Source organism: Podarcis muralis, chromosome 7 (assembly GCF_964188315.1).
Source record: "Podarcis muralis chromosome 7, rPodMur119.hap1.1, whole genome shotgun sequence".
Lineage (NCBI taxonomy): Eukaryota > Metazoa > Chordata > Lepidosauria > Squamata > Lacertidae > Podarcis > Podarcis muralis.
Genome location: NC_135661.1, coordinates 76,313,188 through 76,336,913, shown reverse-complemented (window position 1 = coordinate 76,336,913; position 23,726 = coordinate 76,313,188). Strand labels below are relative to the sequence as shown.

Here is a 23,726-nt window from a genome sequence, read left to right as displayed (position 1 = left end):
ACCCCTCCCACAATTTACCCCTCTATGCGTGGTTGACAATGGGGAGTTTCAACCATTTGTTTCATTGTGGGGGGTCAAAATGGCTGCCTGTTTTTGTTTACAGAAAGAACACTGTAAATGGTACGAATTAAACTGCACTGCACAATGCGTGGCAAAGTCCCAGGAAGATCTGTAGGCACATTGCTTACCTGCAGGCAGGGATCTGCTTTTTAAAACTTATTCTGCAATGACGCATAATATTAGGTAATTTATAGATGATATACGGTGACGATAAAGGCTCAGGAACCATGCCAGGGCCAAGAGGAAATCTTTTGCAACCCAAAGAGGCGTTTCCCCTTAATGTCTTTTGAAAGTTTTATTGCAAACTAAATATAAGCATTCTAATTTTAGCACCCACCTAGAACAAGCACAACCCCTGTGGGGAAATGAAAAATACCTGTTGCTGCTGCCCCTTCTTACCTCTTTTTCAGAACATCTCTGGAGCACAAAGGTGGGTCAGCAGTGCCTCCAGAGATGTTCTGAAAAAGAGGTAAGAAGGGGCGGCAGCAACAGGCATTTTTCATTTCTCTTTCTGCAATCTTCCCAGTGGTCATTCCTCCTCTGCTCACTGCTGTGGATACACAACTTGATTGGGCACTGCAGGTACCTGCAAGGGCAGGGTTAATGTTGCATACATGAAGAGTTGTTTTAATGATATTTGCTGGTGAGCTCCCATTGCTCTGCCCCACCTCCTGCCAACCTCGCAGTGTGAAAGAATGCCAGTGCAAGTAGATAAATAGGTACTGCTGCGGCAGGAAGGTAAATGGTGTTTCCATGCACTCTTGGTTTCCGTCACGGTGTTCTGTTGCACCAGTAGTGGTTTACTTATGTTGGCAGCATGACCTGGAAAAACTGTCTGTGGACAAATGCCGGCTCCCCCGGCCTGAAAGTGAGATGAACACCACAACCCCATGGTCACCTTTGACTGAACTTAACTGTCCAGGGGTCCTTTACCTTTACTGCTTAAAAATAAGCACTTTCATTTTGATCACTGTTTAGCTCCTTAAAAGCAGCCAAACTGATATATTAATTGCATTTTATTGGTAGTGAAATAAAATATTCTGCAATATACACACACACACACAGCAATGTGACATATGAACTTTTGCATATTTTGCATGCAAGCATTTTGCACTCCAGCTGACTTTCTTCTACAGTTTTGTGTCGTGCTCCTTTTTGACCTAAAAAAAGGAGTTTTTAGATCTCCCTCCTTCCCTTCCTAGCCCATCTCTCCATCCTCGCCCCCCCCCTCACACAGACATCCCCAGCCCCCTGATCGATCTGCAATTGCTTCTAGCAACTTGTTCAACTGGAACTTGATTCATCCCCTGGAACTAATGTTTGCAGTTTGGCTCCGATTTGGCTAAGAAGTGAGAAGCCTTCCCCAAAGCCCTGCTTCAAGTGTACTGCCAGCCTCAAGGAGGGATCAGTTGCATATGCCTAATTCATTCCACAGAACCCAGTGACACCTAGAACTCAGCCATGAATCATCCAGAGTGATTACATGAATTCCTTCCAGCAAACATATCATGCTTTGATGGGCAACAAATGCCTTCTCTCTTTTGTTGAGAAATATAAGCCTGCTCCTTTTCAGCAAGGACAAAACCATTCTATTATGACAAGATCTGACCAGCTAAGACTCTTGCCTAATTCTGTTTTAGACCTAACTGATACAGTGGCTCCTTTTTTTATTCTTAATATGTGATTTGTACTGGAATTTCTTGTGTATACTTTATATTAACTGATATGTTCTAATGGTTATTTTATAATGAATTTGAAATGGCATGTCTATATTGTCAAAATGAATTATTTGGATTGCGATATCTTGTTTTGAGTGCATTGATTTGAGGATGAATTCATTTGCATTGTATATTAAATTGTTTTTATTGAGTTTTGACACACAATACTGTCGTACCTTGGAAGTCGAATGGAATCTGTTCCAGAAGTCCATTCAACTTCCAAAATGTTCAGAAACCAAAGCACAGCTTCTGGTTGGCTGCAGAAAACTCCTGCCGCAGAAGCCCCATCGAACGTTCGGCTTCCAAAAATAGTTCGCAAACCGGAACAGTCACTTGTGGCATTCGGGCTTGGGGCATTCAGGAGCTGGAACGTTCAAAAACTAAGCTGTTTGAAAACCAAGGTACGACTACAAAACAAAGAAGAAAATCAGCATCTAAAAGGAAAATAGGAAAAACATGCACCATATGCAGCCAAAAGTCCTTTTTAGTCAGAAACCAATCACAAAGCCTACATGCATAGGTTTTTACTGACAACGCAGAGGTTGCAGGTTTGATCCCTGTATGGACCAGTTGCATATTCCTGCATTGCAGGGAGTTGGACGAGATGATCCTCACAGTCCCTTCCAACTCTTTGATCCTATGAGACATCAACCTTTGCAAGCAATGAAGACTGCTGAACAAGGTATGAAATAGGGAGGGATTCCTCTCAGGTGAAACAGAGGTAAGCACTGTCAGCTTCCCAATTGCAGCTTTGTGACAACCTCACTGACCAGGAAAGCCTTTTCATATTGCACAACGCCTCTTTTAATGTTAGAATGTGAGGGTGCCGCCTCAGAAACTGCTCTCATCTCCCAAAAGAAACTTATCACTCTTTCAATAGCGAATGAAGTTTAGGGCATACAGAGTAACCTGGTGGTCACTCCATATTTCTTACCTGCCACAGAAGAACGAAGTCACCGGGATTCTCAGGAACAACTGCCAGGTAAGCCATTCTTTGAATTCAGTAAGCAAAACCTTGTTAGGTCTGACAAATATATGCCCGTTATTCTGCCTCTGGCAGCCTTAGAATAAATGCAATTTCATACATATTTGAAACAGGGCGGCTGTTAAGACATTCAGAACTGAAAATGTTAATTCTGGACATTTTGTTAAAATTGAATCTGGAAATAGTTCTAGAAAAGCTAAGTCTTGTACTGCAGTGTTTTTTTCTTTCGTAACTTACTTTATCAGTTTCAGAAAATACATTTGTTATGTAGGTATTATTATTTTTTTTATTTTTATTTTTATTATTATTGATTTTCCAATATCGTTCCAATAGCAGCCTCATTATAGTAATACCAATTTTATCCAAGTAATATAAATATTAATGCAAATTATTCAAATGTCAAATTATATAATTTAATTAAACTGGCCCTCTCACACGCTAGATCTGATGGCTTCATTCTTCTACATTTTTTCTGCCTTCCAAAATTTTAATAATTTCCATTCCATTCCTTTCAGATATAATAATTCCTTATTTAACAGCTAGAGTTGTGATTTCTATTTGTGATGGTATATTAGGTAATCTATAAAATTTCAAGTGAAGAATTCTAACTGTAATCCTTATTCTTTCCTGCGTGTGACAGTTTCCCTCCATGATATTTTCCCATTCATATATGGTATTGAATCCTTTATTCCTGCAACTGTTGATGGTTTCCACACACCCTGGGAAAAGCGGTTATCCCAGTGTTTCCAAAAGTCACTGCACCGCTCTGTCCTGTGATTCGGCTTCCAGTAAACAATCCATCTTTGCCATTTCCCCCAGCTAGCCTAGGAAGGACACTCTGAATCCAGACTACAGATAGTTAATCCAGAAACTTCTATTCCCGCAGCTGGTAGACTACTTTCCTCCCTGCCGCTGATTTATGGCCAATTGTCCTTATCTCAAACACATTCTTAACCTGAAACTGTTTCCGTTCTTAACCTGAAACCGTTCTTAACCTGAAGCACCACTTTAGCTAATGGGGCCTCCTGCTGCTGCCGTGCCACCGGAGCGCGATTTCTGTTCTCATCCTGAAGCAAAGTTCTTAACCCGAGGTAATATTTCTGGGTTAGCGGAGTCTGTAACCTGAAGCTTATGTAACCTGAAGCATATGTAACCTGAGATACCACTGTATTTTAATAAGAAACTACCTGATTTGTACTTCCTAAACCACTATTCATTCAAAATTTGGATCTCTGAATGTTACAGTGTGCAGTTCTCCAACCAAACAACGCATGCAGAAATTCATTCATTCTCAGTTGCTTGTCACCCAAAGGTCTCCAAGTGACTTAAAGCAAAAAGATATACAGTACATAATACCTTGAGGGGAGAATCACGTAAGGCATTAATACATTAATATTCCATATAAACATGGAATCCATTTTTAAAAAAATACTCAAATAATGAACAAAGCAATAACCAGACCCATTAATTAACAGATAAACAAAACCTCAAACTTCCTCTAGTCCAAAAATCAACCTATCAATCTTCCCTCTTTAACCTCCCCACTCCACCCAGAAGTCGGGTGTCGAGACCAGCTGTTGCAAAACAGTGGCAGGTGGGTCCGATTTCCTCTAGAGACGGTTCAGTGTCTCTCCTCTCACTTCAGGGGGAAGCAGTAGCAAAGCAAAGGAGGAAGATGGTAACAAGTTTTGCCTACAAAGAATATGCAAAGGGGTGGGGGTGGGGAATTGCTTGCAAAAACGTACATGTTAGAATGTGCAAACAAAAATGTGGTTCTTGTGGGCAGGAATTTTCTTTGTACAGTACGTGAACTTTCCTGAGGGCTTAAAGAAAAACAAAAATTGCTTTGGGAATGTGGAGAACTGAAGATCCGAGCAACGAGACACAGAGAAACCAAAAGAGACAGCTTCATCTGTCCCTAATGCTGACAAAGTTTTTTAGCCATTGCCTTTAATTGTGGTTTTATTATGGTTGTGTGTGTGTTTTATTGTCGTTACCAGTCACCTGCTGGTTCAGGTGACCAGCCTGCCTAGTCCAGCATCCTGCTTTCACAGTGGCCAAGATGCTCAAGAAAATCATAGAGCTGAAAGAGACACCCCAGGGTCATCTAGTCCAACCCCCTGCCATGCAGGAATTTCAGCATGCAGTCCCTCATTCAGCCCACAAGCTTCTCCCTGCTTGCAACCCACAGCAGCTGGCATTCAGAGGCATCCTGTCTCCAACAGAGGCAACTTTGCATGATTATTGTAGCTAGAGTCCATGGACAGCCTTGTCCTCCATGAATTCACTTGGGAGGGAGGAAATCCAATTCCTCTTCCTCCTTCTAAGTGGAGATACTTTTTTGCCCCTGTCAGCATCTGTACTGGATTTGAAATTGCTTCGATATACGCAATATTGTTAAATATGCCCGCTTGCGTGCAGGCAGGCAATTATATACATTCTTTTTGTATTGTGTTGTTGCTTCAAAGGAAGTGATTCATCCATGAAAATGTTAATGGGTTGCTTCCAACACAACACTTAGTTACAAGTATACAGTGGTACCTCGGGTTACATATGCTTCAGGTTACAGATGCTTCAGGTTACAGACTCCGCTAACCCAGAAATAGTACCTCGGGTTAAGAACTTTGCTTCAGGATGAGAACAGAAATCGTGTGGTGGCAGCATGACAGCAGCAGGAGGCCCCATTAGCTAAAGTGGTGCTTCAGGTTAAGAACAGTTTCAGGAATATTACTAACCTGAAACTGTTCTTAACCTGAAGCACCACTTTAGCTAATGGGGGCCTCCTGCTGCTGCCGCGCCGCCGGAGCCCGATTTCTGTTCATATCCTGAAGAATATTACTGGCCCAAAAATGGAAGCAAGAAGAATTACCGACGGTTGAAGAATGGAGAAAGAAGTTAATGGACTATGCAGAACTAGATAAACTAACAGGAAGGATTCAAAACCGGTGGGACCAGAAATTCACGGAAGACTGGAGTAAATTTACGGACTACTTGAAAAGTATTTGCGAAGATCAGCCGACGTCTGTAGGTTTGCAAGAAGTTTTGTGAGGAGTATTATTGGAAGTATTGCAAAAATGGAGAAGGGGAAGGATGATTTGTTAAGAGATGTAAAAGCAATATAAAGTTAAGAAGTGGTTAAAACGGTGGATCATCAGAGGTGCTGATGGAAGTCTAAAAAGATTGTATAAGTGATAAGCTTTGTGGTACATTTTATAATTTATATGTTAAAATCGAGAGAGAGAGAGAGAGAGAGAGAGAGAGAGAGAGAGAGAGAGAGAGAACAGTTTCAGGTTAAGAACGGACCTCCAGAACGAATTAAGTACATAACCCGAGGTACCACTGTATTTACTGTGCAGGTGGGGCATTGCTGCAGATGGGAAAACTCAGGGGCCCTAGCTCAGGAGTAGGACATCTGCCATGCATGCAGAAGGGCATGGATTCACTCCCTGGCATCTCCACATAGGGCTGAAAGAGACCCCTGCCTTAAATCCTTGTTGTCTGCTCTGATTCAGCAGTGAAGATCAGGTTTTCCTGCAGAAAGCGGGGACGGGGGACGGGGGACGACCCATTTGACACAGACCAGGCAAGCTCAGACTTGTGCCTAGATAGGATGGGGCAAGGGGTAAGTGTGAATTCTTTTTCTTTGGCAATCGCTCATAGCCGAGTAAGATCATCTTCCATAAACACGGTTTTAACAATGAGTCCGTAAGTGACTGTGGAGGCCAGTTCTGGATCCACACGTCCTTCCACAGTGGGGACATTGGTTTCCGGGCAGGAGTTGATCACAATGTGGATTCCTCCTTGGAGGCATTGCTGAGCTAGAGACACCAATGGCCTGACTCAGTGTAAGGCCGCTTGCTAAGTATAATAAGAACATTATCAAAACTTGCCGCGCTACTAATTGCACAGCTTTTGCACGTGCAACTGTTCCATTGGATTGCTTTATTACGCCAGCTTGAAACTCTGCCATCTGCTAATGCAAAGGACCTTGCACTAGTGGGCAGAAGGCTGGTGCAGCCCAATGTCACCAAGTCCTTGGGTTGTTCTCTTTCCCTTCTCCATCATCGCTACAATGCAGTTCTGCTTCCACCCTCAGGTCATCCCTTCTTGTACTCTGAGGAGTCAAGCTTTGAGTGGGGCTTTGCACACCGAGATTTCAAAAAAACTCCAATGCTGTCTCCAACCATCCTCTGCTTTTCCTTGGTTCTCCTGGGTGCAGCTGGCACTCAGAACGGAAGACGTAAGTCTGTGGTACTTATAAATGTGTTCACATTCCATGGATTGCTGTACATTTCCTTCCCAAAAGGTTTAGAACTCAGGGCTTGTGTTTGAGCCAAGGCTGCTCTGCAGCTTCTTTGCAATGGCTGCACCCGCGAGATGAAATACGAAATGTGTGTCCTTGCACAAGTGTCTCCGCAGTGAAAAAGAAGAATGTTCCCAGCCCATAGGAATATGCCTCATACCAAGTCAGACTATTGGTCCATCTGTCTCAGCACTGTCTATAATGACTGGCTGAAGCTCTCCAGGATTTCAAACACAGTCGTACCTTGGATCCCAAACACCCTGAGACTCAAACGTTTTGGCTCCCGAACGCTGCAAACCCGGAAGTGAGTGTTCAGGTTTGCGAAAGTTCTTTGGAACCCGAATGTCCGGTGTGGCTTCTGATTGGCTGCAGGAGCTTCCTTCAGCCAATTGAAAGCTGCGCTTTGGTTTCCAAACATTTTGGAAGTAGAAAGGACTTTTGGAACAGATTCCGTTCGACTTCTGAGGTACCACTGTATGCGTCTCTCACAGCTCTGCCTGGAGATGCTGGGGACTGATAAATAATAATAATAATAATAATAATAATAATAATAATAATAATATTTATACCCTGCCCATCTGGCTGGGTTTCCCCAGCCACTCTGAGCAGCTCCCAACAGAATATTAATACTAATAATGTTTAAAAAGCGATAAAACATCAAATATTAAAAACTTCCCCAAACAGGGCTGCCTTCACATTGAACCTAGGACCTACCGAGCTACAGATGTTGCTAACGCTTTTGTCTGAGTTGCGCTTTTTTTTTTTTTAAATGTATTTAGGGAACATGCACAAGAACTCAAACCAGACCAGAAAGAGTGCTGATCCATCAGTTTCCATTTCAGGAATATCAAAAAAGTTGTTAACTTACCTACAGGTTGAGCATGAGGGAAGTCTGTAACTTCTCCCTCATCAATAACCGAAGTCCACCATATTATTGTTCCTTCTTCCTCGTTCTAGGTCCTGCCCGCTCCCTCCGGAATGTGATTTGTTTCACAAGGCCTGGCTATGCCCCGGGGAAACCACCTGTGCGTCTCAGCACAGAGGCATCCACCCCTACGATGACGTTCCAAGCATAGATTGCACCCTTCCCTATTCAGCCAGGACAGCTCTGCCAACCAGGCCCAGTTTGCACAATCGAGGTCACGACTCACACAAAATTATTGCATCACAGATACACCTGGGAGGAGTGGCACTTGTTGGGAAGGCTGGCTCCCCCTAAGGCCCAACTAAACACACATGGTTTAGAGTTCTGTCACTGATTTTTCATTAAGCAGCCAGGGCGATGGACCCGAGTCAGACCGAGAATGTGGCCTGGCAGGAAAGATGGCCTTAATCCTTTGGCTCCTGCTGTGACCCTGGTTGAAATTCTCCCCACTCCAACTATGCCGGCTATTCACGGTGGAATAAAACCTCCCATTGATTTTAATCTTTAACAACAACAAAAGAGAGTTGTTTAACCACCAATCTCTCTTCCTAGGGAAGGACTTCTGTAGCTCAGTGGCAGAATGTCACGGGTGCAATCCCCAGGATTTTCAGTTAGCGGAGGTGCAATGGTTAAAGTGTTGGACCAGGAACTGGGAAAGCTGGGTTCAAATCCCTACTCAGCAATGACGCTCCCTGACCTTGGGCCGGTCACCACCCTGACCTACCACACAGGGTTGTTGTGAAGATAATATGGAGAGAGCTATGTATGTCACCTTGACCTCCTTGGAGGAATAATAATAATAATAATTTCATATATAAAAAGACATAGAATGAGAAAAAAGAAAGAAAAAAGTGAGTGAAAATGAAAAAAATACTGTTGCATTATCATACATTGATATACAGTTGTGCATACAGGGGTACCTCGGGTTACAGATGCTTCAGGTTAGACGCTTCAGGTTACAGACTCCGCTAACCCAGAAATAGTACCTCGGGTTAAGAACTTTGCTTCAGGATGAGAACTGAAATCGTGCTCCAGCGGCGCAGCGGCAGCGGGGAGCCCCATAAAGTAGCTAAAGTGGTGCTTCAGGTTAAGAACAGTTTCAGGTTAAGAACGCACCTCCGAAACGAATTAAGTTTTTAACCCGAGGTACCACTGTATTCTTATTGTACCAGTATTTATTGAATGAATGAATGAATGAATGAATGAATTTATATACCACCCTATACCTGGAGGTGTCAGGGCAGTTCACAAAAAAAGATCACAATATATAAAATCCAAATAAGAACAATAACCCCCCCCCCAAAAAAAACCCCACACATAATTGTCAATAACCTAGTATATTCTGTGTAAACTCATTCTACTTTTTGTCAATTATTTTTATTGATTTTCCAAATTACAACCCAATTTTCACAAATGATTACACATTGATACCAAATTAATACAATTTTAATTAAATGACTTCTCACTCACCACTGTAAACTCATTCATTGTATTTATCCAAGGAAAGCCTGCGTCTGAAAGCTGTTTGTTCCTATGTTGCTAATGTTGTCAGGCCATTGATTAAGGGGAAATGTATCTCCATTCTTCCCATTCACCCGTATCAGTCTCTTTGCCACCATTAGGGCACACAGAATCCATTTTCACTGTCCTACTGCCAACTTCTATACAATAGGTCTATAGCTCAAAAGCACAAGACACTGAGCAGGTGACCGAAGTCTGATTTCTCTTTGCAGCTACATCCTCTTCCATGACTCCTGTGGCAGGTCACACAACAGCCCAGTTGCAATACTCGAAAGGCAGCCATCACATCTTTTCGGGGACACCCAAGCTCCTGGACATTCCTGAAGAAAATACAGCATCAATGGCTGCCCAACACAGCATCAACAAGGCCACAGACCAGGCTGCAACTACAGCTACACCACCCAGTCTGAAAGTCTATAGCAAGTGGCGCTATAAAGAGACGCCCAAGACAGAAACCCAGAAGGACCCCCAAGTGAGTCTTCTGGACAGAATTAGGCAGAACGCAGAAGAGGCTCCTTTTTGGATTAAGAGGTTGGGCAGAACTTCTACAATCTGCTGCACTCCTGCTACCGGCTCAGCAAGCTACAGCGTCCTAGAGGGAACCACGATGCGTGGGATGAGAGGACAAGATGAAGCAGATGGAAATAAAACGAGGACAGCTGTAATTCAAAACAGCCAAGACCTGGGGCGCCGTGCCCCATCACAGCCTGACAACTTCAAGCCAAGCCCTTCCTCTGGTCCACGCCCATACCAGCCGCTAAGGTCAACTCCTATGTTTACTTCTCCACCAATGGATGCATCGTGGTCGGTGACAGAGTCCAACACCAGCACTAAAGGAGGAGGCGCAATAGACCACCGCTCTCCTGTGCTGGTTTTCCTCTTCTTTCTCTTCCTCCCTCTTCCCCTCTGCATACTGTGCTGGCTCGGGGCACGAAGCAGGCATCCTGATGATGTGTAAACTGGGCAGGGGGAGATTTGGTGGCGTTGGGGGGCATGGGAAGCAGTGGTGTCTGGTAGGGAGGAAGACAGGGAGACAAACAGTAGGTGGCGCCAGAGCCAATGACAGGCAGCTAACCCTGGTTTTGTCCCCATCCCCCTTCCTGCTGAGTTCTACAAGGGCAATACTTCCAGGAATAATAAGATGAGAGGGAATGTCACCCCATGGACCCGGTGTGGCGTTAGTACGGCGCCCCCGGTCGTCTCACGGACTATTGACCCGTACACCACTAATCCGCTGCCACCAACCAGGTCCTCCCTGGTAAAATCACTTCAGTCTCAGTCAGCTTTTCGATTCATAAAGAAGAGTGTATTTTATTTCAGACTTAAAACAAAACTATTACAGCATTCCAAACAGTGTTCCACTTTACTTTCTTAGCCTTATGTTCCTCTCTCTATCTCTGCTACCACCCCACACTCACGGACCAACTGCCCTGTCTCTCTATTACCAACTGCCTTTCCCAACCAGCCAACCCACTCAAACCAACCAACTACCCACCCACAACTCCCAACGAACTAACTCCCAGAACTCCTCTCAGAACTCCTTTATAGACCCACTGACTCCACCCCCCTGGGTCCTGTCTGTGCAGCCTATTTAACTATTTCCCCTCCAGCACTCTCTCATATATGGTAACGTCACACCCGGGTGTAAGAAGACAGGCAAGCCTGGGTTGGCTGCAGCTGGTGAAGACTATCACCCTAAGGGACCAGCCACACACTAGTGGTAAAAACTCCCCTATACCAAATCAGATCGTTGGCCCACCTACCTCAGTATTGTCTACACTGACTGGCAGCTGCTCTTCAGGGTTTCAGGCAGGGGTCTCTCCCAGCCTACCTGCAGAGGACTGAACCTGGGACCTTCTGCATGCAAATCAGATGTTCTGCCATTTGAGCTATGGCTCTTCTCCCAGACTTTTAAGGGCTGTTCCATGCCATGTTACGAAGTGCTGCTTTAGCAACAAATGGATGGGGGTCAAGGCTGCTTTGCAATTCCATCTGGTGGCAGAGCAGAGGGGAAGCAGCACAGGAGGGCTGTGTCACTGCCTCTGCTCAAAAATTGGTCCACCATCAGGAGCAGTAGCCAGTCGCATCAGGCCTACCAAACAGTTTCCAGTTCCTTCCCAACAGGTCCTTAAAACGACTTTAAGAACTAGTGTCCTGGCATGCTTCCTCCTCCATCCCCACCCCTTTTCCTTGTGTGTTGTGTATTTTGGATTGAAAGCCTGATCATATCAGTTGCTCTGGGAGCCTTTTTGGTTAGAGTATTGTATACATGTTGTAAATAATAAACAAATGAACAGAAGCAATGGGGGCTCAATTGCTGCCTAGTCTTCTTAATCTGTTTGCATCACCCATCTCCAGAGGGGTGTGTCCCCAACCAGAAAGGTTCCCTGTGAGAAAATGTGGCTCTTGGGTTGGAAAAGTTTCCTATCAGCCCATGGATCAAAAGGAAGCTATTCTTCAAAATCAGTGCTTATCAGAATTTTATCAATGCAGTTTCCCCAACTCAAATCATGTTCAAAAATACAAAAAGGTATGGCTGAGCATGCATAAAAATCCACGAGTTTGTGAAAACAACATACAAAACGCATTTAATGGGGGGGGGAGTGTTTGCAAAAATGTGCACATGTTCTGCCTCTCTCATGTTTGGGGGAAACTGTGAACCAGCCTTTTTAGAGGTGAGAAGAGGCGAGCTCCTTTCGTAGCTCTCATCTCACTCTAGCTGCAGAGGCTTCCTCGCATGTGTTTGCGCGTGATTTTTGTTCCCATGAAAGAACCGCACAATGCTGGTCCAAGAACCCGAGATCCTGATCCGGTAGTGAATGAGGCCTCCCCGTACGTCGTAGATATTGATCTTATTCTCCCCTTTGCCAGAGGCAAAGTTCAGCACCTGCCCGCCGCAGTCTACAACCATGTGGGCATTGTCCTGGACGCAGAACGGCTCCTTGGCAAACTCTTCCACTGCAAACTCCAAGCAGTGGCCTAGTTCCTCGGGAAGAACCCCCCAGGAGCGCAAGCTCTGCCTCACTCTCAGCAGGTCTCCGACGCTCAGCGGCTCCTTGCGAACGGCCAGCCTCGCAAGGTACATTTCGGCCGTCCGCTCTTTGATATCACACTGGATCCGCTTGTATAGGACATATACAGAAATCTGGCAGTCCCCCTTGCCGGACTGAAACTCTATGGGAGGTCCGTCGCACTGGATAACCAGCTGGGCATTTTGCTGCACAGACCAGGGCTCCTGGAGAAAGGTATCAATGGCCTTGTTGAAACAGGCTTGGAGTATGTAGTTGACGCCATCCAGCCGATCGCGGTGCTTTAGGAGATTCTCAGCTGTCAGTGGTTCGTAAGAGGGCAGCAGGTTAGCCACATACAACAGGGCATCCTTCATGATATTGAGGACACTGGTGGGCTTCCACAACTGCTTGGCCGTCACAGCAACCTCGTGGTCCGTGCCCATGGGGGAATAATCCGCTTTGTTCATGGCTATCCACATCGTGGAGAGGAGAACAGCGAGCGCCACCACGACCACGACGGTCAGCAGTTTGTTCAAGAATCTCCAGAGCTGAGCTGTAAAACATGGGATGACGATGCTGAGAGCCCATTGCAAGACAGTGCTGAGGACAGAGGCCATGTTTCCTTGAAAAAGAAGGGAAATATCATCAGTGCTGGGGGGTGGAATTCATTGGCAGTTTTTGTTTCCACAATTTAAAATAAAATAAAATAATAAAAATTATTTATTATTTATACCCCACCCATCTGGCTAGGTTTCCCCAGCCACTCTGGGCAGCTTCCAACAGAATATTAAAATACAATAATCTATTAAACATTAAAAGCTTCCCTAAACAGGGCTGCCTTCAGATGTCTTTAAAAAAAAGGTAAGTTAAGTCCAGTCGCGAACGACTCTGGGGTTGCGGTGCTCATCTCGCTTTACTGGCTGAGGGAGCCAATGTTTGTCCACAGACAGTTTTTCAGGGTCATGTGGCCAGCATGACTAAGCCGCTTCTGGCGAACCAGAGCAGTGCACGGAAACGCCGTTTACCTTCCCACCAGAGCAGTACCTATTTATCTTTTGTCAATAATTTTTTATTGATTTTCATTAAATATACATTCAATAGACAAATAAATTTCACGTATATCTTTGGCTCTGCCGAGCTTCAGACTTCCCTCCACCCCTTCGGTAAGTATTGTACATTTTCTTACATCGCGTATTTTGTTTGTTTATCTGGTTAACCATATGCTGTTAGAGTTAATCTAACCCTGCCAGTGTCTTTAAGGTTTTACAGTTGTCTCTTATATACACCAAATATTTACTCCAAGTTTCATGAAACTTCTGTTCGTCCTGATCTCGTATTCTCCCTGATAGTCTAGCCAATTTTGCGTAATTCATCATTTTAACCTGCAGTACCTATTTATCTACTTGCACTTTGATGTACTTTTGAACTGCTAGGTTGTCAGGAGCTGGGACTGAGCAACAGGAGCTCACCCCATCGTGAGGATTCAAACCACCAACCTTCCCCTAGGCTCAGTGGTTTAGACCACAGCGCCACCAAATCAGGTTAAAGGTTCAGTATCTGGAGAACCACAGGTTCCCCACCTCTGATGTCTAGGACTGCAGCCTTTGTCAACTGATCACCTTGGTTAATCCATCAAGCCATCCATCAATATATACAGTGGAGCCTTGGTTCTCCAACGGCATAGTTGATGAACAAATTGGCACCTGAACACTGAAAACCCAGAAGTGTGTGTTCTGGTTTTTGAACATTGAACGTCTGACACATCTTCTGCTTGAGTGCAGGAAGCTCCTGCAGCCAATTGGAAGCCATGCCTTGGTTTTCAAACTGTTTCAGTAGTCGAACGGACTTCCGGAATGGATTAAGTTTGAGAACCAAGGTTCCACTGTGCTTGAAAGGTGCCTTCACAATTAATTGGTCAGCAAATCCAAATCTATAGTTTTTAAATTTAAAAATACAGCTGGTGCCACCCATCATCTTAAAAGAGGCTTTCCCACCTGTGTGTGAGAGAGAGAAAATAAAGAGCCTATCGATGGAACGTATGCATACTTGCATCATCTAACTGAAAACTTTGCTGTGTGCTCCCCCTTTTATCCTCCTGTGCAAAACTCAACAGATTTTGCAATGGTGCTAGAAAAGGGAGGCATGCAGGCATGTATGTCCCATTGCCTTAGGTGTGACATTCCTGATACTTTCTTACGCAAGACAGTGAGGGTAGGATTGCAGCCTCAGGTTGTGCACACACTCACCCGCTAGTGCCACAAAAAATTAGTTTTTCTCAATCCATTCATGTTCATCTCCAAAATGCTTTCAGTCCAGATTCATTCTAGATCCTGCCATGCACAACAGTGGGTGTGGATACTTAATTCTTATTAAGAAACCCTCCCTCAGAGCAGATAAAACAAGCACTTCTTCATGCAGAACCTAGTTAAGCTACAGAACTCCCTCCCACGGGAAGGAAGCGATGCTCACCAACTTAGATGGCTTTAAAAGCGGATCAGGCAAATGAATGGAGATGGCTAGCTAGACTGTGGCAGAATGCGGCAGCTAGATGGGTGTCTGGGAGTGGCCACAGAGACCATATAACACCCATCCTGAAAGACCTACATTGGCTCCCGGTACGTTTCCAAGCACGATTCAAAGTGTTGGTGCTGACCTTGAAAGCCCTAAACGGCCTCAGTCCAGTATACCTGAAAGAGCATCTCCACCTCCATCGTTCTGCCCGGACGCTGAGGTCGAGCTCCGAGGGCCTTCTGGTGGTTCCCTCACTGCAAGAAGTGAGGCTACAGGGAACCAAGCAGAGGGCCTTCTTGGTGGTGGCACCCGCCCTGTGGAACACTCTGCCTTCAGATGTCAAGGAAACAAACAACTATCTGACTTTTTGAAGACATCTGAAGGTAGCCCTGTTTAGGGAAGTTTTTAATGTCTAATGCGTTGCAATTTTTAATGTGCTGTAATAATAATAATAACAACAACAACTTTTATTTGTTTCCCTGCCCTCTCCGGCCGAGACCAGGCTCAGGGTGGCTAACATCAAATATAAACATTGATATAAAATCAAACAATAATTAAACTACCTCTTAAAAACAACTCAGGATAAAATTAAAATCTGGATTAGATGGCTTTCCACAGGCCTCCCAGAGTGGCTGGGGAAACCCAGCCAGATGAGAGAGGTATAAATGAATTAAAAATTGTTATTATTACAATAAGCCAAACTGTTTCCCAGAAGAGAACTTCTGGGAAGTTGCAGATTTCGGTTTCTATCTTGCACATGTCCTATCAATAAATCCTCCTCTGGTTCTTGCCATACGAACCACTGCATCCTTAACGTTACAAACCTGACGACTGCAATCCGGATGAGCAGCAGAGAGTCACCTGCACTTCCGTGTGGAATGCGATCTCGGGAAGAAATAAAAATCCCCTATGAAAAATTACACCTGCCTCCTCAGTGACTGAAGTACTTACATATCGCACGCCGCCGTTTCTCCGTCCTCTCCTTCAATGACAACAATCCTAGTTTGTTAACTTCTCAGTTTCGGGTTCCTGCAATGCACGTGACTCCACCTTGGCGCACGGCGCTGCCTCTAACGGGGTGCAACGAACGGGTCCTAAAGCCGGCTTTTCCCTTACTCGGTTCAGGGGAAATAAAGAAAACAAGCGTTTCAGTGTTCTCCCCGATTGACAAGATCGTGCCATTTCTCTTCCTTGCAAAATAAAAATAAAAAGCGTTTTACCTGCTTCGATTACTGCCTTTATAAACAAATATATTTTCTCCCCCGCCGCACACTTCGCACGCCTTTTTGCATGTGCACCACACAGCAAATTTTAATTTCACCCCCACCCCCACCCCGCTCAAAAATACAGTAAAAGCGATTCTGTTGCGGTCCGAACTCGTTCCTTCCACCAGGAGGCAGCAAGGAACAATAAGCAACTTGGAAACCGAAAGTCGATGCACCGGGAAATCAGGGCGCTTCTGGAGCTGCCGCGCACGCAAAACAAAACGGCCGCCCCTCGGGAAACCCCCTCAGCGCCCCCCTCTCCAAACGATCTGCTCCACATTCTTTCCTAGGTCACTCTGCTAAACGTCTGGATCGCCACGGATTTGCCTTGAAAGGTATGCGGGGTGGGGGTGGCTGGCGGGGTGGATGGGGACTGGAGAGGAGCTGGGAGCGGCTGGCCAAAGTTTAGCCAGAGCTGAGTTCAGATCGCGAACAATTCAGATTGCAGGGAAAGGGATGTCTCCCCGCCCCCCAAGCGGCTTGCTCGGCAAGATCGAGAGATCCCTTCGCCCACCCCGCCTCCCGACCGGTGGATCGCTGGGAATCTGCCAGTGAGGTCGCGGGAGGACAGCTTGAGTCCTGCCTGCAAAAGGACGGGAGGCAGCGGGAGGGGTTGGAAAGAAAATGTGGATCGGCGGCGCAAACACTTGACTCGGAAAGCCAGCCTCCCATCCATCTGGATCCTGGGGGAAGCGAAGATCCGGCTCTGACACCTTAGTGGACTTTTCCGTTTCTATTTGTGCTTTTTTCGGAGCGGGGGCGAATGTCGTTTCAGTAGGTGACCCTTGGCTTAAAATGTTTGGAAACTGTTGCTTCCTTGGAGGTACTTAAGAAGCAGGAAGTGGCTTAGGATACGACGCTCAAAAACAAGAGCGCAGGACAAGAGATGCGTTGCTATTAGTCATAGGGAACCTCCAGCGTCAGGTGCAGCATATGCCGCCAGGTATTGACTAGGAAGTAAATAGCTCTCGCCTTCCTGTTGTGCGTCTGGGAAGCGTCTGCTTAGCCACACTGGAATGCAGGATGGCAGAGTGCATTGGACTTTGGGCCGATGCAGCAGGGCTCTTAATGATAATAGCAACAGCACCAACTTCTTATTCTATCAGCGCAGAACACCTAGCCAAGGAGGACCAAAATTGAGAAGATCCATAATTGGTGTAGGACTGTAAATTATTTGATGTGTTAATGCAAATGGAAGTTGTTAAAATTGCAGCTGCGGTACAAGGGTTTGTTATTCTGACTAGCGTGTATTGGAATTTATAAGTTTTTGGAGTGCAGAATGAAAGTAAATCATCAATCATCAATTCTAGCATGGAGGGCAACAAAATAATATAATTTGGCATCTGAACAATTGGCGTTATTAATTATATTATAATTTGGTATTTTATTTTGGTATGGGCAATGAGGCTTTTATTGAGTTATTGTAATTGAAAGCTAATAGAAATTATTACACAAAAAAAGAGATCCATAATGGAGAAAATCCATGGCCTTGCGCAAACAAATTTTGGCCTTGCACAGAACGCCATAATTACGAAATATTACCAAAGTCCGCCCCAGATTCTATTACTATGCTTCGGCATCAGTGCTGTGTATTTTTTAAGTCATTATAATGTTCTATAATTTTTTCCAAGGTTTTTTTTCTTTCTTCCTTTCTTTCTAAAAGCAAACAAAAACCAAAATGCAATGCAAAGGGTTTCCCTCTTTTGTGAAATTAGCAGTGTCTCACAGGGCAGAGGAAGTGTAATGCTCTCACTGTGGGGGGGGGGGGTGCGTGGGTGTCTTAAAGGTCAACGTGCTGTGTGTGTTAAGGCAAACTGTCTGTGACATTCATTCTGATTTGTTTGCAGAGTTATGCAAACAACTTTCTGTTGCACTTTTCCCTTATCAGAAGAAGCAAATCTTAGCGAGCCACTGGCAGTTCATTGTAGACAATATTAGTATTAATCCAGTGATGGCCAAACTTGGCCCTCCAGCTGTTTTGGGACTACAATTCCCATTATCCCTGACTACTGGTCCTGTTAGCTAGGGATGATGGGAGTTGTAGTCCCAAAACCGCTGGAGGGCCGAGTGGATTAATCCAAACAGGCCTATGGTCTCAAGTTGGAAAAAGGCAGCTGTGCAGAAGAGGGGATTTCAACAAAAAGAGCTTTTTTCACCTCTGGTCCAGCATCTTGTATTTACTGTGGTCAACCAGATACCCATAGTTTTAACTGCACTGCCTGAATCAGTGCTTTCTTTTCTCTGCCCTAAATCTTCCAACATGCTGCTTCCTTGGAGTTCACAAATTCTAGGTTTAGGAAGAGAAAGAGAGAGAGAAACATTTCTCTTGAGTACTTGCTTGTCTCCAGAGCTCCTTGTGTGAATTAGGCCCCTTAAGTTGGTTCTGAAAACATTTAGCAGGGAGGTATCGTTGCAACGTAGAATGGGGAGGAAATCCATGGCTAGGTAGCAAAAGGAAGTGGTTAGGCCATATATAGAGCTGTGTGGGAATGAAGCTGAGAGCCTGGGCTGTGAGTGGGTGCCGGCATTTTGAGGATGCACATTTAAAACAAAGGAGGAGAGGAGGAGGAACCGATATGGTTTGAAGAGGGAATGGCCATTTCAGACGATGGTGCAAGGATGGAAAGGAGCTAGCCAGAACCAAATTGGATAGGGTGAATTGTTGGTTCGCTGTCAGCCAAATACAGTGGCACTTTCAGGTGGAGAAAGTCAGGGCTGAAGTAGGGAGAGAGAGGACTCTCCTTAACTAAGGCTATAAAGGGGCAAACTGACGCTTTGTTGAGCAAACACCTGCTGGCCTGAGACCTAGTCCAAGATGGCTGCCAAGAGACGAGGTGAAGCAGAGGTTGGCGAGAGCAGGCCCAAAAGGTGCGTTTCCCTTCAGGCAAGTTTCACTGATAACTAGCACACGGGGGTTACAAGATCAAGGAACAAAGAGCGTTTTAGCCACCTTCTTTGAGTATAAACAGTATTTTGTTATTCATACCTTGCTGTCTTTCTCTGGGGAAACTTTTTCATTTTTAATCATTGCATTTTCCTATGGAAACTTAAAAGTTCTGCTCATTCTTCTTCATTATTATTATTAATAATGATTTGATTTCTCACCTGACCCTTTGCAATAAAGTCCCGGGGTGGATTGCAACAATTTAAAACGCAATACTAGAAACGGTTTAAAACACCCGGAGGTGTTGCTTCAGGATGCAAACACTGTTGAACGGGAATGATACAAGGAAGGTGTTAGGTGCACACTTGCAGGGAGGGGATTCCACAATTTAGGGGCTGCCATTTGGGGCCTAAGTCATTTTAGGGCGTTAATCACTAGTGCAATAGTGTTTAAATTGGCTACGCACCAACAGTTTATGTGATGCTTCTCTTTCGCCCTGGGAAAAATGAAAGTTAAAAGTCGGTTTGAGGGCCCCGTTCCTTACAGTCAAGCAAAAGGTATTATCAGAGTTCAATGGCAAAACCCAGCAAAAACATGGAGATGTAGGGCAGCTGAGGGGTGTGGCCTGAGGAGAGTTCTGAGGGCCGTATAGAGAGGCCTGGAGGGCCGCATTTGGCCCAAAGACCTTTGGTTCCCCACCTGTGGACTAAACAAAAAGGAAGCAAGCTATTGGTTCTTGCTTCAGAGGTCGGAGCCAGGCAGCCCTAATTTCCCCCAACCTGATAACCTGTCACATAACAAATTTTGGATGGAATAAAGCCCTATTTATAACAAAAACATTATTCAACCTTTTCTCTTTCTCCAAATATCCAGCCCAGAGCTGAGCTGGCTGCATGGCTCTCTAAATGAAAAAAAGGTGCCCTGTTTCATGCTATCTCCTCAGCTGATGTCTCACATGTGGAACACATTGTACCACAATAAGTGAAACTTGTTCAATGTCTCCTTATGTATTGCATTCTCTTCCCCCTTCCTGCCAGGCCTCGATACGATCCTATGGCAGTTCAGCCGCCGCCGGATTCCCAAAAGCAAGCCGCTGCCTATGCAGAAGAATATGATATCATCACCGAAGAAGACATCGAAGAGATTAGGGATGCACTTGAAGGAGGAAGAATGGCAGAAGCAGCGTCCAAAATATTGGAAAACCTGCAGGCTTTGGAGAATGCCCGGCTGGACATTGCAGTAACGGGAGAGTCTGGCGCCGGCAAGTCCTCGTTTGTCAACGCCATTCGAGGCCTAGGGGATGAAGACGAAGGATCTGCCGACACGGGGGTTGTGGAGACCACGAAGGTGCCCACTCCTTATTCACACCCCAAGCACCCCAACGTGACTGTGTGGGATCTACCCGGAATCGGCACTCCAGATTTCCAGTCCAGCACTTACCTTGAGCAGGTCAGCTTCTCCCGCTATGACTTCTTTATTCTCATTGCCTCAGAGCGCTTCAAGTCCAACCATGCCCAGTTGGCGCAGGAAATCCAGCGGCTGGGCAAATGCTTCTACTTTGTGCGCTCAAAGGTAGACGCAGATCTACAGGCCACCAAAAAGCGCCGGCCAAAAGCCTACGACGAGGAGGCAATACTGAGGAAGATTCGAGAGAATTGCAAAGAGTGCCTTCAGGCCCAAGGAGTGGCTGCTCCCCAGGTCTTCCTCCTTTCCAGCTGGGAGCTAAACAAGTACGACTTCATACAGCTCGAGGAGACGCTGGAGAAGGAGCTGCCGAGCCACAAGAGACATGCCTTCCTCATGGCCCTGCCGAACATCTCTTTGTCCATCTTGCAGAAGAAGAAAGAGGCCTTGCAGAAGCAAATCTGGAAGCTGGCTACCATCTCATGCGGAATAGCAGCTGTGCCCATCCCAGGCCTCTCTGTAGCTTGCGATATAACTATCCTGGTTAAGTCTCTTTCGGAATACCGTCAGAACTTTGGCCTAGACGACGAATCCCTCAGCAAATTAGCTGAGAAGGTTGGCAAGAATGTGGAGGAGCTTAAAGAGGTGATTGAGTCACCATTGACCAAAGAAATCTCCAGGGACCTTGTGGTGAAGATGTTAACCAAAGCCGGTGGTGGGGCATTGATGCTGGTGGAGTACTTTGCCAGCACGATCCCTGTATTTGGCTCTGTGACAGCTGGAGGGATATCCTTTGGAACCACCTATTACATGCTTTACAGCTTCCTAAACGAGGTGGCAGGTGATGCTCAGCGTGTCCTCATCAAGGCCTTTGAGTCTGATGTTTGAAAGAGTTCTTCAGATCTCGTGTAGTGGTCCATGATGGCTGCTTAGCTTCTAAATGGATGGAACAGCACCAAATCGAACAGAGCTCTGTCCTACAGTTCTCGAGGTTGTTTGGGGAAAGCTATGGCAGTTAAACTAGAATGAAGCTGGTTGAAACTTGTCATGTAGACGTGAGCCATATGCATTTGACTGGAGGCCTTTTTGAATCGGCTTGCTTCCTTTAGTGAAAAACTGGATGATGAATGTTTAATCTTGTTTTAATGTTACCACTCTAATGACTTTATAACTAAAGCCAAGATTGTGCTGTTTTATACCTGGTGAAGCTCCTTGGGCAATGTTCAGGGCTTAACTTAACAAAGAACTGGAATACAAATCAGTTCCCTTTTTACTAGTGGTTCAAGCCACAGATTGTGACAACCTGAATCTTTAGGCCTGTCTTGCTTTCCCTTCTTTTTTTTCTTTTGGAATAATAAAATGTGTCTAACCTAAAGCATCTAGAGTGTACAAGTTCCTTGGTTTGAAGCAGAAGATTTAAAACAAGTGGCATCTTCTCATTCATAAGTTACCCTGACCCAGCTCCCGTTGCCCTCTAGGAAAAACTTTTATCTGGCCAGCTCCAATCCCATTAGCTATATTGGATCTCCAAGTTAACTTATAGATTCAGTATTTAAGCAACAGCCCATACTAAGGAGGGGAAAAAATAAAGGCTGGGAGAAATTTTAATGGGGTGGGGCACACATTTTCCACAAGCCTTCTTGGAGCTGTAGGTAAGCCCAATAATATTTTATTCAGATTTTAAAAATGCATTCTTTGGCAAATGAAATGCTGAGTTTGGCAAATAACCCAAGGAAGTTCAACCAATTTGTTAAGCAAATCCTCTCTGATGATGACCCAGTGATACAAACTTTAAGACCACGATTCTGAGTACATGTGTTGCTTAACAAGCAAGACTAGTAAATTATGGCTTTGGTTTGAATTCATACAAGACATGTTGGAGCTACTTATTAGGAACCACAATATAAATTTTCATGTTTCTTATAAATCCTGTTCTAATCAAACATGGTAAGGGTTTTTTTGGGGAGGGCGGGGGATAAGACGACTTATGAAAACCAAGTACAGTGGTACATCGGGTTACATACGCTTCAGGTTACATACGCTTCAGGTACAGACTCCGCTAACCCAGAAATAGTGCTTCTGGTTAAGAACTTTGCTTCAGGATGAGAACGGAAAACGTGCTCTGGCGGTGCGGCAGCAGCAGGAGGCCCCATTAGCTAAAGTGGTGCTTCAGGTTAAGAGCAGTTTCAGGTTAAGTACAGACCTCTGGAACGAATTAAGTACTTAACCCGAGGTATCACTGTACAGAAACCATACAAGAATTCCAGGGGTGTCAGATCCTAATTGCTGTGATGTAGCTTTCCAGACAGCAAAATGTTTTATGTTTCCTGGGGCACTGTTCTGCCATCTAACCTTTTCCTGAGGCCAAAGCATGATGTGGTTATGTCAACGAAAGTCCTCTCCAACCACATCCATGAAGCATGACAGGAATCATGTCACAGATGAAAAGCTCTCAGGGATTTTTTGCTGTGGTACATGTACTTCACTTCTGCCAACCTATAAACAAAGCCAGTGACAGCCCGCAGAACAGGGAGGCAATCAGGCTGTCATGACGACGGTAGGAAGCGATGGAGGGGAAAGCAGTGAAGTGTCAGCGTCATTCCTGACAGTGGACAGCGCTTCAAAAGGCGTTTGCTGAAAAACATACCCTGGAGGAAATATGCTGGCAAAGCAGCACCTAACACAGTTGACCCCTGCATCCCTCCCATCAGGTGATTGACAGGTGGATGTGGTTTTATGGATATTATTTTGTAGGTCAGATTACACCCAAAAGTGGCCCATGGACCAGAGATTCTCCACCTCTGTGCTAAAGAGATGGTGGATTGGAGGAAATAAAAAATATTTTCAAGCCAACTTTTATTTCGCACTCGAGCCCATCACTCGAGAATCATGCCTTCTTATCTTTCTCTAGGTCAGGGTTTCCCAAACTTAGGTCTCCAGCTGTTTTTGGACTACAACTCCCATCATCCCTAGCTAACAGGATCAGTGGTGATGGGAACTGTAGTCCAAAAACTTGTAGTCCAAGTTTGGGAAACCCTGCTCTAGGTTAAGGCTTCTTATATCCCTTCTTCAGAGGGATGCAATTACAGACATTATTCTTTCAATAATTTTATAGGCCAGGCTATGCTCAACATATAGG

The 23,726-nt window shown here is 45.1% G+C and overlaps 2 protein-coding genes across 10 annotated transcripts; one reads left to right on the top strand and one right to left on the bottom strand.

Moving 5' to 3' along the window:
• Positions 1-9,421: 9,421 nt before the first annotated feature.
• Positions 9,422-16,391, bottom strand: LOC114590494 (uncharacterized). Of its 5 annotated transcripts, none has more exons than XM_077932571.1 (3): positions 16,255-16,391; positions 15,986-16,149; positions 9,422-13,145 (listed from the first exon to the last, which is right to left on the bottom strand). In XM_077932571.1, exon 3 carries the CDS (start codon positions 13,138-13,140, stop codon positions 12,223-12,225), a length of 918 nt encoding a protein of 305 aa, XP_077788697.1. In that variant the 5' UTR covers positions 13,141-13,145; positions 15,986-16,149; positions 16,255-16,391; the 3' UTR covers positions 9,422-12,222. The 5 variants fall into 5 exon arrangements, with proteins under 5 accessions (XP_077788697.1, XP_077788698.1, XP_028572576.2 ...); XM_077932572.1 differs by having other exon boundaries at positions 15,986-16,145; XM_028716743.2 differs by lacking the exon at positions 15,986-16,149.
• A 92-nt stretch (positions 16,392-16,483) lies between these two features.
• Positions 16,484-21,962, top strand: IRGC (immunity related GTPase cinema). 5 transcript variants are annotated; one of them, XM_028742486.2, is made up of 2 exons: positions 16,484-16,634; positions 20,221-21,962. In XM_028742486.2, exon 2 carries the CDS (start codon positions 20,237-20,239, stop codon positions 21,473-21,475), a length of 1,239 nt encoding a protein of 412 aa, XP_028598319.2. In that variant the 5' UTR covers positions 16,484-16,634; positions 20,221-20,236; the 3' UTR covers positions 21,476-21,962. The 5 variants fall into 5 exon arrangements, with proteins under 5 accessions (XP_028598319.2, XP_077788669.1, XP_028598321.2 ...); XM_077932543.1 differs by lacking the exon at positions 16,484-16,634 and adding an exon at positions 16,920-17,073; XM_028742488.2 differs by lacking the exon at positions 16,484-16,634 and adding an exon at positions 17,085-17,223.
• Positions 21,963-23,726: the final 1,764 nt, after the last annotated feature.

Coding starts and splice junctions, on each gene's coding strand:
- LOC114590494 (XM_077932571.1), bottom strand. CDS start 13,140: ATGGCCTCTGTCCTCAGCACTGTCTTGCAATGGGCTCTCAGCATCGTC.
- IRGC (XM_028742485.2), top strand. CDS start 19,115: ATGGCTGCCAAGAGACGAGGTGAAGCAGAGGTTGGCGAGAGCAGGCCC. Junction 19,168..20,220: donor GGCGAGAGCAGGCCCAAAAG/GTGCGTTTCCCT, acceptor CCTTCCTGCCAG/GCCTCGATACGATCCTATGG.